Genomic DNA, 15,815 nt, shown 5'->3' with positions numbered 1-15,815 from the left:
TAAATGAGGAGTAATAGATCTTCAGAATTGCCCAGAAAACATTATTCTGTTAGCAATATAAAAGCTTCACAGTGTCCGAGTAGGTGCCCTTGCCAAAAACATTTTATTGTGAGCCGGATAATTCAGTTTGAATTGTACATGGTTTGGTATAATCATTCCAGTAAAAGATTCTTTACAATTCTGTAACAGCAAGTCACATGGCTCAATAAAGTTTATTGCTGCAAATGCTTAGTGATTCATGGCATGGATGAATTCTGTTTCTTTCCTGGATCAAGTAATCAATAGCAAAATAATCTCCCTGCAATTACATTGTTCTGCATTAAAGAGGTGTGAAGTAAATAAGTACAAAATCTGATAGAAAAAACAATGTGTACAACATTAAAATGAACTGCAATTTGAAACTGGGTGTCCTGCACCAGTTTTGCACATAGCCTGTTATTGTTTTTGTTCCCGGTCAGGCTCAGTTGGTCCGGCTGCCTTGGTGTTCTGGGGTGAGAAGGGTATCTGCACACCCTCCTGCCCAAGCACCTTTGGCAGAGCTCCCAGGCACAGGCTAGCCCCAGCAAGCTGTTATAGTGATATGCAGCTCTTAAGCAGTGTTCAGCTCTTTTAGAAGTGATTTCAGCTCTTAGGCTTGCTGGGGTGCCTCGGGCAGACGCAGGGAGAGAGAGACGGGGAGCGCTGTGTGAGGTTCCACCGGAGGATCTTTATTTCATCTTCCGTGAAGGGTTCAGGGACAGCTTACTTCCAACGAGCTAGGGAAACTGAGGGGTTTTTATAGGGTACAGGGGTTTTGAGAAATGGTCCAATGGTGTGGGTCAGGGTGCAAATTGACCTATTGTCTTACAGGAAGATAACAGAGGGTCTGAGGCGCGGGAAAAAGGGTTCTTTTGCTAGTCAGCATGACTATGCATTTTCTCTGCCCTTAGGCAGCTAATCTCCAGAGGGGCCTAGCAGGCCTATCTGCTGCAACAGCCTGTGGCGGAGCTACGTCCAGCACACTCCCAGCCTTAAATGTGCAACAAACCCAGTTGGGACTGAGAGATTTCCCTCCCATCATGTCCAACAGAGCCTGCTGTGAACACTGCACTCACACAGATCCCCCTGGACATTCCCACAGGTGCCAGGGACAATCCCTTCCAAAACATGCTGAGAAAAGCAGGACCTATGCTCCCTTAACCAACACTTTTGGTTCTTCCAACGCTGCTCCTGCACACAGTAAATCAGTGTTTATAACATCCCCTGCTGAGTTGAGTGCAAATTAAATCAGGCTAATTTAGTTTGCACCATCATGTTCAGCTGCGAGTCACAAAAGGAAACAGGGACGTGCATTGAGAGGGAGCTGCTGATGGAGCCTCCTCAGGAGCCCGGTGGGACACGGAGCCTCTTTGGGAGCCCAGTGGGACACGGAGCCCTCGGCTGCTCCAGGAGCCCTTGGTGCCCCTGCTCCCTCCAACCTGCTCTGCTTCACGCACTGAACCCTGTGACTCCACAGCAGGTCGCTCCCAATAGATGATAGATATATAATCTGTAATAAACAAGTACCAACACAGCCATCTATTTATCTGGTTCTAACAGTTTTCTCATAAAAACAGGATGAAAATGATATTGCTTAGAAACAGACTGTTCTGGGGAATAAAGTGCATGCTGTTGTTTTTACTGCTTAATGCCTCCTGACTGGGAACACTTATATGCAAAGGAGTTCCTCTATAAATATGCTTATGCTATTGCTCAGGCCTCAGTGCAGTGGTAAGCACATCCCTGAGCTCAGTCATGCCCATGTTTACTTTCTTATCCACAGTCCACCTCATTCCTGAATCTTACATGCACTCTGAAAAAATATTTATGAGATTAAGCACCTAAAAAGTCACAAAAAGCCAGAGGGGAAGGCTGCCTATGCAAGCTTAATATAACTCCTTCCTACAAAGGTATTAGAGTGTGATCTTTCATTATATGTTCATTCCCATTGGAGCTCTGTTTCATTTAGCACCCAGACTCAGACTAGGCTGTGCACTGTAAAAGAGCCTCAATTGAGCTGTCTGCAGGAATGCAAAAAAGGGGGAAAAAAAGAAAAAGAATCAAAGCAGCAAACTATAACAGTCACTTAGCGTGGAAATTTCCAGCCAACATAAATGAATGGTAAGAAAGTGGAAAAGGATCCTACAGACAGATGCATCAAGTAACTCTCTCATGGAAGTTGACGTGAACAGTCCCACTTATACCATGCTCTCTAATGCTGTTCACAGCCACGCACCTGGGTTGTACTATTTAATTAGCTACAACCTACATTTACCTGCATCCTTTAGAAGTACACACACACACTCACCCTATGGAAAATAAATATCCAAATATTTTATCAGACAGCTCCTGTATCACCCTACTGAGAACATTCATTCCCTGCCAGTCTTTTAATATGGGATCAGTTTACTTTTCACTGTACTGTACTTTTCAATCTGCAGAGAAAACCCACTTTTCTGAAATAAACACACAATCATCATACAACAAACAGCTGGAGGCTCAGCTCATCACTTGGTCAAATCAAATTAGGGCAAATTCAATAGGGCTATGTTAACTTATTAAAGCAAAAGAGATTGTTTGAATACTTGCAATCATCTTTCCAGGTCAGGGCTAGGGAAGACTGTTCATTCATTCCGTGAGTCTCCACCCCTTCTTTCTCAGAAGCCCACAGATTCTAGCTCTCTATCATGGGCCTAGCAGCTACAGAACAGGGATCCCTCTATCAGGTGAGAAGTTACTCAGGACAGGGGCCTTTTCCCTCCCAGATTCAAGAGCCCCATCACCAAGCACAGCCTCTGGGCAATGCCACAATGTGTACCTATAACAGCAGCATTACATCAGCATGAAGCAGGTGACCCCAACAACTCAGTCATGCTTGAGGGTGTCACACTGTGCACTTGTGGTAATTGGCATCCAATGGTCTCTCCTTAGTAGAGTTGTCTGAAGTGAAGTAGGACTCAAAATAAATATGTTAATTAGTGAAACTTGAGTTCACCAAGTCTGTGGTTATCATGTTAAGTCTGCTTGAGGAAAAGACTTTTCATATGAAGTAAAAAGTTGAAACAAGGCAGCCTTCCTCGTCCTGGTACAGGTCTGGTTGTCTCCTCCTCTACAGTATTGCTTCAGGAATAAAGTGTCATCATCATCCACTGAAAATAATATGGAAAGGGAGTTGAAATAATCCATCCCTGTGAGAGCTCTGCCATATTCTCACCTGGACTGGACTACAGGGCATTGGAGATATTCTGCCTCCAGAAGAAATAGAAGCCATAATAAAGCAGAAGACTTAGAAGCCTGAGCCTCCTTGCTGTTTGTAACCTGCCCTGTAAGTGGTCAGTTAAAGATACCTTTTCTAAGGCTACAGAACAAAACATGCAGTGCCACATGCAACAAAGGGGCCTGCATCTGACAGTCACGGGATGGGCTTTACCTCAGATTCCCGGAGATATATCCCTTTGCCATCTTGTGTTAAGTTGCGAAAGGCCTCTGCAAAAGAAGCAAATGAGGAGTGTTAACTTGATAGCCAAGAGATCACCACAGCCAAGGCACTGTCTTGGGAAAAACCCCAAAGGCAGAGCTTTAAGGCTGGTCTCAAGTGCATGTGAGCTTCTCTGTTCTGTCCCTGTGAGATCCCTGAAGGCTGGAACACTGGGAGCAGCTGAATAAAGTCAGGCATGTTACTGTCTGCCCATCTATCTGTAAAACCTCAAAATGCTGGTGGTCCCAACCTTACCCATTACAATTATGAGACAAGTGCTAAGTGTCTGCAGCATGGTCTGAGTATCAGCTGTCTCATCATCAAACTGCAGTCCAAAGACATATTTCAAAGCTTTCTTCTTCCTGGAAAAGGTGTATTTCAAGGCTGTCTTCTTCATGGAAAACAAGTAGTTTTCATCTGTAATTTGCCTACCTCTTCCTACAAGGCTGGTGCAAATGTGCAGAGAGCTTAATCACTCTGATATGTACAGCTTAGATGTCTGTAGGAAGGGACTGGTGGGGAGGTAAAGAGAGAGCTTAGCTTCCTCTGTATCTGTCCCTTGCTTTAATCTGATTACTCTTGCTTTATTCAGAAATCCAGTCCTGCAATGTTCCCACTGCCAGTGGGAGCAGCATCAAGAGGGGCCATGGCTCAGCTGGCAGCCCAGCTTGCCTGGCCAGACACAGAACATCATCCTCACCTCCCATGATCTCCACTCGAAGCATGAAGCAAACAAAGCTCTCAAAACTGATCTGTAAGTCAGGGTCACCATATCTGATTGCCATCAAATTACAGACTTCATTGCTGAGTGAAATGCCTAAATAAAATGGAGGGGGGGGGGGGGAAGGAACACAGAATGAGATGGCACATCTGAGTGGTCTTCATCCCTTCTCCAACAGCTTTGTTTTTCAAGCCTGGCCTAAGATAATCAAATATTAGCCAGCCCAAATGAGATCTCTACACGAAGATATCTTCTCCAAGTTTAAAAGGATTCAGGTCTGCTCCCCCATATTTACAGTCCTTCCAGAGTTGAAATAAAATACAAATAGGCTCTTTTGCTCATGGGATATGAAGGTAATAGCAGCAGCTGGGTTTAAGAGCAATATTCCCAAGAGGGTAGGAAAGGAGATGAAAAAGAAAATCCAGAGGAAGCTCATACAGAAAGCATCAGTCTCAATGTCAAGCAGCAACAGCATTTGCAAGGAACAAAAGCATTCTCTATTCATGGTCTGGGATTTTAGTTTGCTTTAGCAGAGGTTTGCCTGAGTTTCTCACTGTGCTTTCACTGACTCAAATGAACTGGGTGAACATGCACCAAAAAGAGGAATTATATTTAAGGTGTAAACATGCAAAGGAAGCTACAAGACTGAGCTCCAGCCCCCACACAACACCCAGTAATAGCAGCAGAGCTCGGTCCAGTATTTGGACCCATATGGATCATCCTCCATTTCTAGACCAAGCCTCAGACACTGCATGTGAATTAGTGAAGTCTGGCACCAATATAGCCTCTGTGCAAGTCCCACACTTCCAGGTTTGGTCCCTGAGCTGTCGTTTCAGCAGAGGCAGCAATTTAATACGAGCTAGATCTGGCCTCCTGCATCCTCACAACCCCACAAAATCTTTTAAAATTCACTTAGCAACACACAGGAAGGGGTTTAAAAATTTGGTCTGAAATAGGCAGACACTTCTGTTTCAGACAACTCTCAGTGCGAGACCACACTGAGAAAAGAGTGGGCAGTCCATCCCATGGCAAAATAATTTTCAGATGTGTTTACTCAGCTAAAGAAGGAAGAAGAGATAGCCAAGGCCATGCAAACTATAATGTTTTCCACTCCTCCTGAGTACACACAGTTTTCAAGATTTCCCAGCCCTGTGCTTTTTCTTCAGCTTTCATGAGCAAGAAGATGAGACTTGCCAAAATATGCTGTGGGCTCACCTGTCTCCTGTACAGCTGCATGCAGTTCCACAAGGTCAAGCTTTCCTGATCTGTTGGTGTCTCTCTTCTGGAAAACTTCCTGTGGGGTGAGGGAGTACTTTTAAACAAACCAAACCACCCAAAACCCAACAGGTGACACCAAAGGGACTGTGAGCAGGGAAATATTGAAAAGGGGCATAGAAACTACTGTCATACCAAATAGAAAAGCAACCTTTTCCACAGGACTCTGAATTCCTGGATACTCAGTGTGCCAGTGGCATTCAGCTTAGTGGGAGCATTAAGGTCAGAACTTCTCAAACATTAGAAAGCACCCATTACATATATTAAAAAATGAAAAAAGAAAAAAAAAAGGCAAACCAAAAATCCAAACAACCCAAAAACTTGCAGCCACTCTAATATCCATGCAATTATAATATGAGGATAATGATTTCTTAGCCCATGTGCCTATTTATGGACTTGATCCTCCTCCCACTAAAGTCAAAGGAAACCTGGCTGCTGATTTTAGAAGCGGCAGGAATCAACCCTTTCCCAAACCAGCTCCAGTCTGTCACAGCTGAACTGTTATTATGGAGGGTGAGAAGTTCAATAAGCAAGGCCATGTCCTGGTGGTAAAGAAATCACAGTAACATCCAGTCTGGCCTAAGAAATAATGCTCTGGTAAAGTACTGTATGAGTCAGAAGCATCACTCATGACAAGGATACATCCAGGAGTGCCAGGATACCCTGGCAGGAATCCAGACTGAAATTCAGGCGAAAACTCTGGAAATCTGGAGAGGAAAAAAAATATTTTGGGGAGTCAGTGGACATATCTCAGAAAAATGGACTCTCACAAAATTCCCCCTTACTTGAGAGGGGTCAGGCCCCAAAGCCTTTGTGAAACTTTACACCCACTTGAGAAGATGTATCATTTATGATGATAAAAATATGAGGCAACAGGATGGATTCTACTAGTCTCAGAAAATCCAATATGAGCTCCCTGCAGGCATGTAATATAGAATGAAATATGGTACACTATCTCCAGCTATTAGAGAAAATGGAAGGAAAAGGACATCCAAAGCTCTAATCCCAAACAGAATTTACTGCATGACCTTGAGCAAAGTCACTTGACCTGAAGAGCTTTGGGGAACAGCACTGCAGATTAATTGAAACCCTTGTACTAAGCATCTCTCTCTCCCTCTCTTTCTCAGACACGCTGCCAGCTCTGTTAATATAATTAAAAGTACAGGCACTGCTGAAAACATGATACTGCCTCAAAGCTTAGCATTCCTGGTTCATATATAACTTACATGAAGAGTAACAGAAATAGGCTCTAATCTCACTGCAAATCATGATTACAGTTGGTCTGCACCTTCCACTGAGTAAGGGACAGAATCATAACTCACCAATCCCTTCTCTGCAGGAAGTCAAGATGCTTTAATTATTTTAATATTGTATTAGCCCTGTTTAGTAAATATGAACCAAGTACTGTAGAGATTTGAAAATAATACTTAAAATTAATAATTTATTAAAAGTAAAGACTCCCTGTTCAATATTGTTTTCTCACAGATAAGACAGTGCCTGGTGGGTCACTTTGCAAAGACAGAAGAACTACCCTTGCCCACTTTTGTAGAAAAGAGAGTAATATCAAATTCAGTTTAAGTGAAAAAGGCATCATATCACTCTTTTAATCATCTTCTTTGTTGCCTGTAATGGCTGGACGGAGCATTTTCTATGTTGCATATTGATTGTTACCAGTGAAGAAACCAGGAAAAAAATCTGGATTCATCATCATATCTGTAATTTTATTGTCACTGTTCAGAGAGAACAGCCACTGCAATGCCTCACTGCTGCCCAGGTAGTGTTATTTGTTACCAAGGTCCAAATTATAAGCCTGTGGAGTGCTTTGGGCTGCCCCCAGCAGAGTGGATGTCACACATGAGAGAGACAAGCTCAGGGCTCACCTGGCTCTCACAAGCATGGGTTACAGAGGCCACCTGCACCTCATCCTGTCCCCCAAACACAGAGCAAGGGGCAGCCCTATGCATGCACAGCAGGGAAGTGGAAATAGCAACACCAGCATGGAGCAAGCACATGAAAGTAAAGGCAAGACCCTCCTCCACCACACCAATTCCTACAGACCAGGCTTTCCACATCTTCTAGTTTGGTGCTGCTGAAACTGAGGCAGTGGCACAGGCTGAAATGAGATACAGTTTCAGAATCAAAGCTGAGGTCAAGCTAGGTTTGGAGGCCAAATTAAGACTCTGCATCCATGCTTGCTCTCCTCCCTCATTATTTCAGTTGTTGAAATTCAAACTAGATTAGTTCTGCTTATAACATTTCTGCCATATTCACACCCCAGCAAATCCTTTTGCTCTGGAAATCTAACATGGCATCAAAAGAGTCAGTTCAGTCAGATTGAAGCCAGTTTCTCTTCCCAGAATTCAAGAAATGGATACAGGAGCTGAGGCTTTTCTCTGAAAAGGCTTATTTTACAGAAATATTATTTCTCAGCACTTACTTCTCCAAGATATATTATTCAAGATCCTCTGGAGCTGAACAGCATTTATTTCAGGATTCTGTGATATGGAAGAGAATTTTAGGTTGTTTTTTTTTAAGCATTAAATCACTTTTCTCCCTCTTTTGTTTTCCCAGCATGCCCCATCTTCATTCTCTGCTTTCCTGGCCCCACTCCAGCCACTGTGAAAATCAATAGAAAAGACTCCCTTTGAATATGACAAGATTCTGAGCCTGTAAGGGCTGCAGTGTGCTCTAGGCTAAGTTCTCAGGGCTCCACACAGATCAGTGCAGTAGGGCAGATTTCCACTGAGTGAGGATACAGGCCTTTCAGCCCTGGTGCCATCTGTCCCATCAAGCACACTGTCAAGACAAGAGATCTGCTTCAAACATTCCCTTTTTATCATTTACAAACAAACAAACAAAACCAACCAAGCAAAAAAAAAAAAAAAAAAAAAACAACAAAAAAAAAAAACAACCAAAAAACCCCAAAAAAAAACCCCCAAAAAAACACACCACCAAAACTTTGGAATACTTCTACCCAAACTTTTCAAAGCAGAGACTCCCTCTCCCCCTTGTCATACTAAAGTTTATAAATCTTTTAGAAGCTGTGACAATGGTTTGTTTGGAGGATTTTTTAAAATGTCACTCTTCAAAAAATAAAAGCCTGCTTTCAGATCATTGAGACATGCCAGGGTAAAGCCTTCAGAAATGGCAGTATCTGTCTTTGCCTCTGTGTGTACTTGGACGTCCTGACAGCAAAAGACCAGCAGCTCACAGTATGTGGCAATTTCTAGCACATCAAAGCCACACCATTCTCAAAACCAAAATCTCAAACAAGGGGCAAAAAGTGAAAGCATTCCTTGTTTTTAGTAACAGCTTCCTTCAAAATATTCCTGTTAAAAGTGCAGATTTGTCTTTGTGAAATTGCATTTGCCAAATACAGGGTACAATGCTAAATAAACGCAGTGACCTTTTCTGAAAGGTGGAACACTTGCATCCCCCAGCACAGTCAGTGGGATCCCTGATGTCAGCTCCATCCCAAATCAGGCCTGAGAAATCACTAAAAATAATCTTTCACAGTAAGGATCATATTTCAGTAGGAAAATTAGGGGGAAAAGATGATGGGACACCCAATATCTATTTCACACCTCAAAACAGGTTAGTTGCCATCGAACTGTGATGAAGGAAGTGTGAGACAAGGTTCAGTATTTCAGAGGTTTTCTCTAATAGATAGCTTTCCCCAGTGAATGTCCCAAAGGGTAGGATGGATCCACACAGACCATCACTTTGTCCCCAGTACAGGCAACAGGAATTAATGTTTAAGGAGAGCATGTGAGCCTGGTCAGCTTCTGTAGTCCATTCTGCTGTTTCCCTGTTGGAAAAGTGATCTTAGAGGGTACATCACTGCTCAGTCCTTTAGCATTTGTTTATGGACTTTCTGCCCATCAGATTGCTAATGCCTTTTGAGCCTCTTGATACTGTCACATTCACATTAAATTCCAGGCATTGACACCCTGTTGTGCAGAAAAGTGTGCCTGTCTCAGTGCTATCACATTGCTAAACTTCACAGACAAATTTGCTGCATGGAGTCATCACTGTACATAGAGTCCAACCTCCTCTCCATAGCCCCTCTCTGCTCCCCACACATCCACAGACCTCCCTTGAACATCCAGATGCTTTTACTTTCCCAGAGCTACATAATAGCTCTGGAGGAGTTTACTCACAGAAGCACTTACCTGTTCAAAATGCTTTGTGAAGAAATCCTCCCAAATCTTGCCTTCATACCTATCAACAATTTCCTTTAAGGTATCAAAAAAATCATTAACTTGCAGAAGAAAAATATTGTCCACCAAATTATTAAAGATGCTTTCCCAGCATGGCATTCCATTCCCTGTCCCTTCCACCCTCTGCCCACCACTGCAATCAGTGTTACATCACTAATACAGCCCACTGCTAAGATACCTCCCTACATCACAGAACTGCTATTTCTTGGAGAGAAATACTCAGATAACATTTAGTGGGGAGAAACATTCCTCTCATTCCACCCCAAGCTGTGCCAAGAAGAGAGAAGGGTCTCTGTTCTCCTTTGTACAGCCCAACAGAAGAGATGAAAGCAGGAGGGGCCCTGTTTATGCCAGGGGAACAGACTATGCCATAAATTCCTTAGCACAAGCTGCAGATGTGCATGCACTGCCACTGAGACCAGTTCTTTTGAAAATAACCTTTAGGCCATTGCATGGGAATAGTAGAGCTAAGGTCCCATAATGTCATCAAAATGTTTAAAGCCTGAAAGGGATGGGGAGAAGTGCAAGAATGGACCATGAGTCTCCAAAAAGCCATGAACAGGAAAGACTGTAGAGCAAGCAAGATGGTGTCATTAAAAGATGTTTGCAAAAGGGCAACTAAGCTGTCTAAAGTTTTGCCTGTCCCCAACATTTGATTGCATCTGTCCCCTTAGTCCAAAGGATTCTGTCTGTAAACCCAAGCTGTGCTTTCAAGTGCTGCAACACAAGCATGGACATTTTCACTCAGCCTCTCCTCTAGGGCAGAGCAACAGTAAAAACCCAACATTCAGAGCTGCAGATTGAACCACAGACCACCCACTCCCCTCACCTTAGAGAGGGTGAAGCTCGTGTTCCCGCCCATTTCCCTGGAGATGTAAAAAAGCAGACACATTAAGGACAGATCTCAGAGCTGTGTGTTTTTCTCCCCACAGGTGTCATTCCTCTTCCCCGGATGGGGCCCCAACCTGCTCTTGCTGTGTGTTTTATTCTCTGGTGTTACAGCTGCAGTAAGGCAAAGCCTCATATCCATACAGGACCCCAAAGCTGCTGGCATTTGAAGTAGCCAAAGCACCCATTTCTGTACAAGCAACCATCCCAGCATTGTCAGCAGGGAGTTCCTGGCAAACTAATGGAGCTAAAAAGCTAAAGAGCTCTTAGCCTTCTCACAGTCTCAAACATGAGCACACTGCAAGGATTGTGTGGGCCTATCTCAGCCATTTTTGAAAGGATAAGGCCAAAACCAGTGCTTCAACAACCGAGAAACCTACGGCAGGAGAAATCCAGAGCCAGCTTCTCTGAAAGAGATTGTGCTGCTTTTTGCAGAGTTAAGTCTTTATGTTGCCCCCATTAGACTAGAAAGACCAGACTTTCTCTGAAAGGTGATTAGGGAAAGGGAATTAGGTGCTGGCAGAGGGGCAGCAGCATCTCACCGAAGAATGTGCTTCCTGGAGAAGACCCGCAGGATGAACTCAGACTCTTGCTGAGGCTCCAGGGTGGATGGGACAATCACGTAGACACAAGGCTCCAGATGGAAGTCATGAGTCACTTCCCGCTCATCAAGGAAAACCTGGTGCTTGTTCACAGGCTGATGTCGGGTGAAGAAACCTGGGGGCAGCTTTCTGTTGCTCTCCTGGTACTGTTCAGGGAAGAAGGTAAGAGAATCATGTTCTGCCCCAGCTGACCACATGGACAAAAGGTGTGGAGGAGTCACAGGCAGGGCACAGCTGGCCTGCCTTCACATCTCAGCCTCTTTTACAGCACAAGCAGGTAACGGAGCCCCAAAGGACTCAGTCTCTTTCCAGGATATGGTGGTTCTTACTATGCAGCACCCTTGCCCAATACTAATATGACAAAAGACTGTGCTTCCTGCAACTTACAAAAAAAACTTACACTACTTGTAAGGAACAGCAGCAAGAACTGGGGATGAGAAGCTGTTCCTGTCAATGTGGCTTCTGCAAAAGTCTTTGCTATATGGGCCAAAATGGCTGCAGGCAGAAACTGCTCTAGAGACTGCCCTTCACTAGCCAGAACACCTCTTCTCCCACAAGGACCATGTACTTTGTCCCCAGCTTGTCCTTTGCACAAGGGATCTGGTAGCAGAGGATTTTTCAGAACACCTATGATCTGAGCATACTGCATGAGCAACCTAAGCCCTCGTCCTGACTTCATGTAAGTGTCCTTGATCTGCCTGGCACTCTTTGCACTGCAGGCTCTTTTCTGCCACAGGATGATGGATAAAGTGTTGATCCAGGCAACATGAAACTAATTTTAATGCCACTGAGTGCCCAGTACACAGGCCCAATAAATAATCCTGCTAGCTAAAACTATTGTCACCTTCTGATCTTGGCTGTTCCTCAAAACATTTAGCCATTTTACTCTGCAGCCTCATGGGGAGATGCTATTCCTCTTCCTTTGCCAGTATTTTTCTTACTAATAGGGCAATCTTTCTTATGAAGGGTTCAGGGTTACTCCTTCTCATGCCCCTTATGTTAAATTCAAAGTTTTTATATTCCAGTCAATACTCTCTTGACAGCAGTTCCAATACCTTAGATGCACTCAGCTTGCCATCTCTCTGTATTGATCTTGGCAACCACTACAAACCTGAAATTGAAGTCCTGGCTGCCACCATTCCCACTCAGGTGTGGCAGAGCACTGTACTAGGGTCACACTCAGACCCCCTCTGCTAGAAAGTGTACCTTGAAGGTAATCCTGATAGTGCCCAACATACTCAGGTCAGGAAGGAGTGGCATCTTTTACCATGCTGGGTCTACAGTAACTTGGAACACAATTGTGCTGCCCATACCATAGACCCAAACTAGTTCTTTGCCAGCCCAAGTTCTCATTTAAGAGGTGTACTCTCATTTGAGTAGTAACAGAGTGAAAGATATGCCCTTTAAAGACAATATGAGCTAAATCTTTCCCTGTTTTAAATAGCCTTCTGAGGTCAGGTCCAAAATCAGGACTTAATCAGGATTTAAGTTCCAAGGCCCTTTCTCAGGTCCCAAAGGGAGCTTTATCTCTTGGATAAAGAAAATGCTAGAAATGCAGCTGACCTGAAGAAGGTGAAAACACCTGTACCATCAGCCAGCCAGGAACCTGAGCTCCCTAGGAGATCTTTGACTCGCATGGGGCACAGGCTCTTTTCTCACCTCATGCCAAGACTGGAAGGCAGCAGAAAGGCAGCTCTGACTCCCATGACACGGCCAAGAATTGGGGCACCATCCCACAACTGCAGCAAGGCTGAAGTGCTCATCAGGTAAAGGTTGATACTACTTCTAATACCTTTGAAGACCCAGGACAGAAGCTGAACAACTAATGCCCACTCTCAAGGCCAATGAGCTGTCCTGATATGGCTGCTTTTCAGTAGAGTCAGAGGATGGTTCTGCATTAGTAGTGCCTTGCTGTGGTGCCTCACCGAATTCAAATACTGTCACACGTTGTCAGCCAAGGAACAAAGGCAAACACACCACATTCAGCATTGTCTTAACAGCTGTGCCAGCCCACGTCCCCAGACAACAGCCAGCAGTGGTGACAAGGGACTCACCTGTAGGCCCACCTGTAGGAAGAAAAGAAACAACATCTGTCAGTCAGGACCTCTGTGCCTCACCAAACACAGCCAAATCATTCCTGGCAAGCAGAGCAGCTACAAACATCTATATGAGGTCTTTGCCTTCAGAAACCTTAGTCCCTCCACCCAAAAACCCTTCCCCACAGTCACCTCTCCATAACTGTGCGAGCTTACAGCAGCAACAAGACCTGTGGTTTTGTTCAAGGGAGAAGAGTGGCCCTCAAGGTACTCAGATAAGCAGAGAATTGAAGGTAGGAAACTCTCACTACTAGTGATATCCACTCACCTCTGGGTACATGGGGAGCTAGCAGTATGCACACATGAGCAGCTGCTACATCATACTAGGAACACTTTTTAGGCAAAATTTTACCATAGTTGGAAATAACCTGAGGGCAGAGCTCTTCCTACCCCAAAGTAAGGGGACTCCTGGCACCCTCTTCCAGCTATCGCACATTCCCTCAGAGGCAGCAAAATAAATCCCAATGTGCTTTGAAGCAAAAGGCACTTCTCACTGCTCTGCAGGGTGACACATGCTGGAGAGGCAGCAAATCGGGCACAGAGCCCAAGGGAGCCTAGCCCTGATGCGTGAGGAGACTGGGCACAGGCAGGAGGAAAGAGAAGAGATCACCCTGCACACAACAAAAACTCTTGGCCTGCAGAGCACTACAATCTACAGGGGCTGGAAGTTCTCCTGTTTGATGAAATCAAGAACAGCAAAGCAATTCTTTGCACCTTATAGAGTAAAAATCCAATGAAAAGGTGAGGGGCTCGGTTCCGGTGTTTGGTGCTGTGTTTCTGCATGAGGGATATAACCACACTACATGTACTTGGGCTTTTCTTACTGTCTTCAACTGGCAATACATTCAGCCAGTACTGAGGGTTCATCCAAAAGTTGCCTAAGTAAAACAAGAAAAACATTTTTGATGTCATTTTCCATCACAAAATTGATTTCCAGCTTCCCACATGATGCCTGGCATTGGATTGAATAGGTCACAGGTTGTCTGGATCTCCAGACCCCACAGGAATTTGATTTTAAGGAGCAGTTTACAAGTTTAGCAGTGCAACTACTATCTAAGATAGGAGAAAAGACCCAGGAACAAGGAACTATACTTCTACTTACATGCAATTATATGCTCATTTTGTTTATAAATGTATCACTATTCCTCTCTCACCCCTGGTGTATAGGCTAGCTGACTTTATACTCCACCTGCTCTGCTTCCAGAAGACCTGAGCCTCTGACTATTTTATTCACTTTACTTAAAACACACTCTCTGGAGCTGCTGAGGATGCAAATTTTAACAGACAAGTTTAATGCCCTAGAGCAGATCAGTACTGGCAATTGATCCTGGGATCCTAAAGCTTATTTTATACTATAATCAGCCCACTGCCCTATGTTTGCAAGCAGTGCATCTTCTGTGATAGCAGAAGCCAGTCAAAGTTCTTCAGCTGCTTATTTCTGGTGTTTGTGTGGAGGCTTAAAGAGGAAGTGAATGTTTCTGTTGTCAATTTTATGTTAAGAAGTTATAAGGAGCTGGTAACTGAGTCAGCAGAGCATCCAAAAGTCAAGAGTTATCCAAAAGAGCACCCCTCACCATTACAGAATCCCAAACTTCCTCCTGCGGTACTTCCTTTAACCCATCTCCCACTCTTCAAGGAGTACATCCACTTTTTCCCATCTTCCTGGCTCATCAGGTCTGGAGTTAATTTACAGATCACCAGATCTACAAAATGAATCTTAAAATCTCGCAGAGACATCCTGGGAAAAGAGTACCAAGAGACATCTTGTCAGCAGTTTAGTTTAGCCCATATGGCTCATAAAACGAAAAGGGAGCGGGGAGCTTCGAAGCTGCACCATTCTGTGTTACATATGGTAATGCTCATATTTTATTAGGCAGTAAAGAAGAAAGCGTCTGCTTCTACAGCAGCATCAAGGAGTTGCTAATGCACGACTAAACTTCAGCAAAGGATAGCAGAAACAGAGAATAAAATAATCTTGTCAGCAAAGGGAGTGCAGTGAAATTACAGGGGCGGCAACATTGCCACCTCGTGGCAAAAGCTGTGGAGAAACCGCAGACCAACAGGCAAACAAGAGCTTCCCGAAGCTATGGTAAAAAAAAAAAAAAAAAAAAAAGGCAGGACAAAAGCTCCTGGGTCTGCCTTTTATCTCCAGCAGCCCCAGGAGACCTAGCAATGTTCTGCTTCTCCATCATTCCTGCATTGAAGAACAGTGCATTCCATGTCAGCACAGCCACTCGTCACAGCATCAAGCTGAGAGGAGCACGGGCTGCTCTACAGCTCATCACCTATGCCTTGGCCTAAGTGGTAATGTGCTGCTTCAGCTCCAGGTGCAGCCCCAGGGCTACTGGCAGAGAGGAGAGAAGCAAGACTGTGTCATTACCAGAATTCTCCATCATCCTTCTTTTTCCTCAGCAAAATCTTCTCCTTTGGGCTCAGCAGCTCCCACTTATAAGAGCTAAGGGAAAAACATGAGGTGACTAACCAAAGGTAGCCACAAATTCAAGGCAGAGGACAAAA

General features: G+C 44.3%; 1 protein-coding gene across 8 annotated transcripts in view; it reads right to left on the bottom strand.

The window, feature by feature from the left end:
- The window catches only part of CAPN14 (calpain 14), a 43,720-nt gene that overhangs the window by 11,955 nt on the left and 15,950 nt on the right, over nucleotides 1-15,815 (bottom strand). For 4 of the 8 annotated variants that reach the window (XR_010997688.1, XR_010997689.1, XR_010997687.1 and 1 more), the window contains 13 exons: nucleotides 15,679-15,753; nucleotides 14,873-15,036; nucleotides 14,013-14,176; nucleotides 13,257-13,268; nucleotides 11,143-11,348; nucleotides 10,542-10,578; nucleotides 9,665-9,727; nucleotides 7,930-7,987; nucleotides 6,135-6,199; nucleotides 5,628-5,696; nucleotides 5,433-5,511; nucleotides 4,197-4,313; nucleotides 3,449-3,504 (listed from right to left, as the gene is read on the bottom strand). Coding sequence is in view for 2 of the 8 variants with exons in the window: in XM_068185966.1 (XP_068042067.1) it covers nucleotides 3,141-3,167; nucleotides 3,449-3,504; nucleotides 4,197-4,313; nucleotides 5,433-5,511; nucleotides 5,628-5,696; nucleotides 6,135-6,199; nucleotides 7,930-7,987; nucleotides 9,665-9,727; nucleotides 10,542-10,578; nucleotides 11,143-11,348; nucleotides 13,257-13,268; nucleotides 14,013-14,176; nucleotides 14,873-15,036; nucleotides 15,679-15,753 (1,192 nt within the window). In the remaining 6 variants the exon portion in view is untranslated. Of the gene's footprint in view, nucleotides 1-3,003; nucleotides 3,168-3,448; nucleotides 3,505-4,196; nucleotides 4,314-5,432; nucleotides 5,512-5,626; nucleotides 5,697-6,134; nucleotides 6,200-7,372; nucleotides 7,606-7,929; nucleotides 7,988-9,664; nucleotides 9,728-10,541; nucleotides 10,579-11,142; nucleotides 11,349-13,256; nucleotides 13,269-14,012; nucleotides 14,177-14,872; nucleotides 15,037-15,678; nucleotides 15,754-15,815 lie in introns of those variants that run through there. The other 4 variants (XM_068185966.1, XR_010997691.1, XR_010997692.1 and 1 more) reach the window with 4 other exon arrangements.

The sequence above is a fragment of the Anomalospiza imberbis genome, chromosome 3 (genome assembly GCF_031753505.1).
Source record: "Anomalospiza imberbis isolate Cuckoo-Finch-1a 21T00152 chromosome 3, ASM3175350v1, whole genome shotgun sequence".
NCBI classification, from domain to species: domain Eukaryota; kingdom Metazoa; phylum Chordata; class Aves; order Passeriformes; family Viduidae; genus Anomalospiza; species Anomalospiza imberbis.
This window is presented reverse-complemented; position numbering and strand designations above follow the sequence as displayed.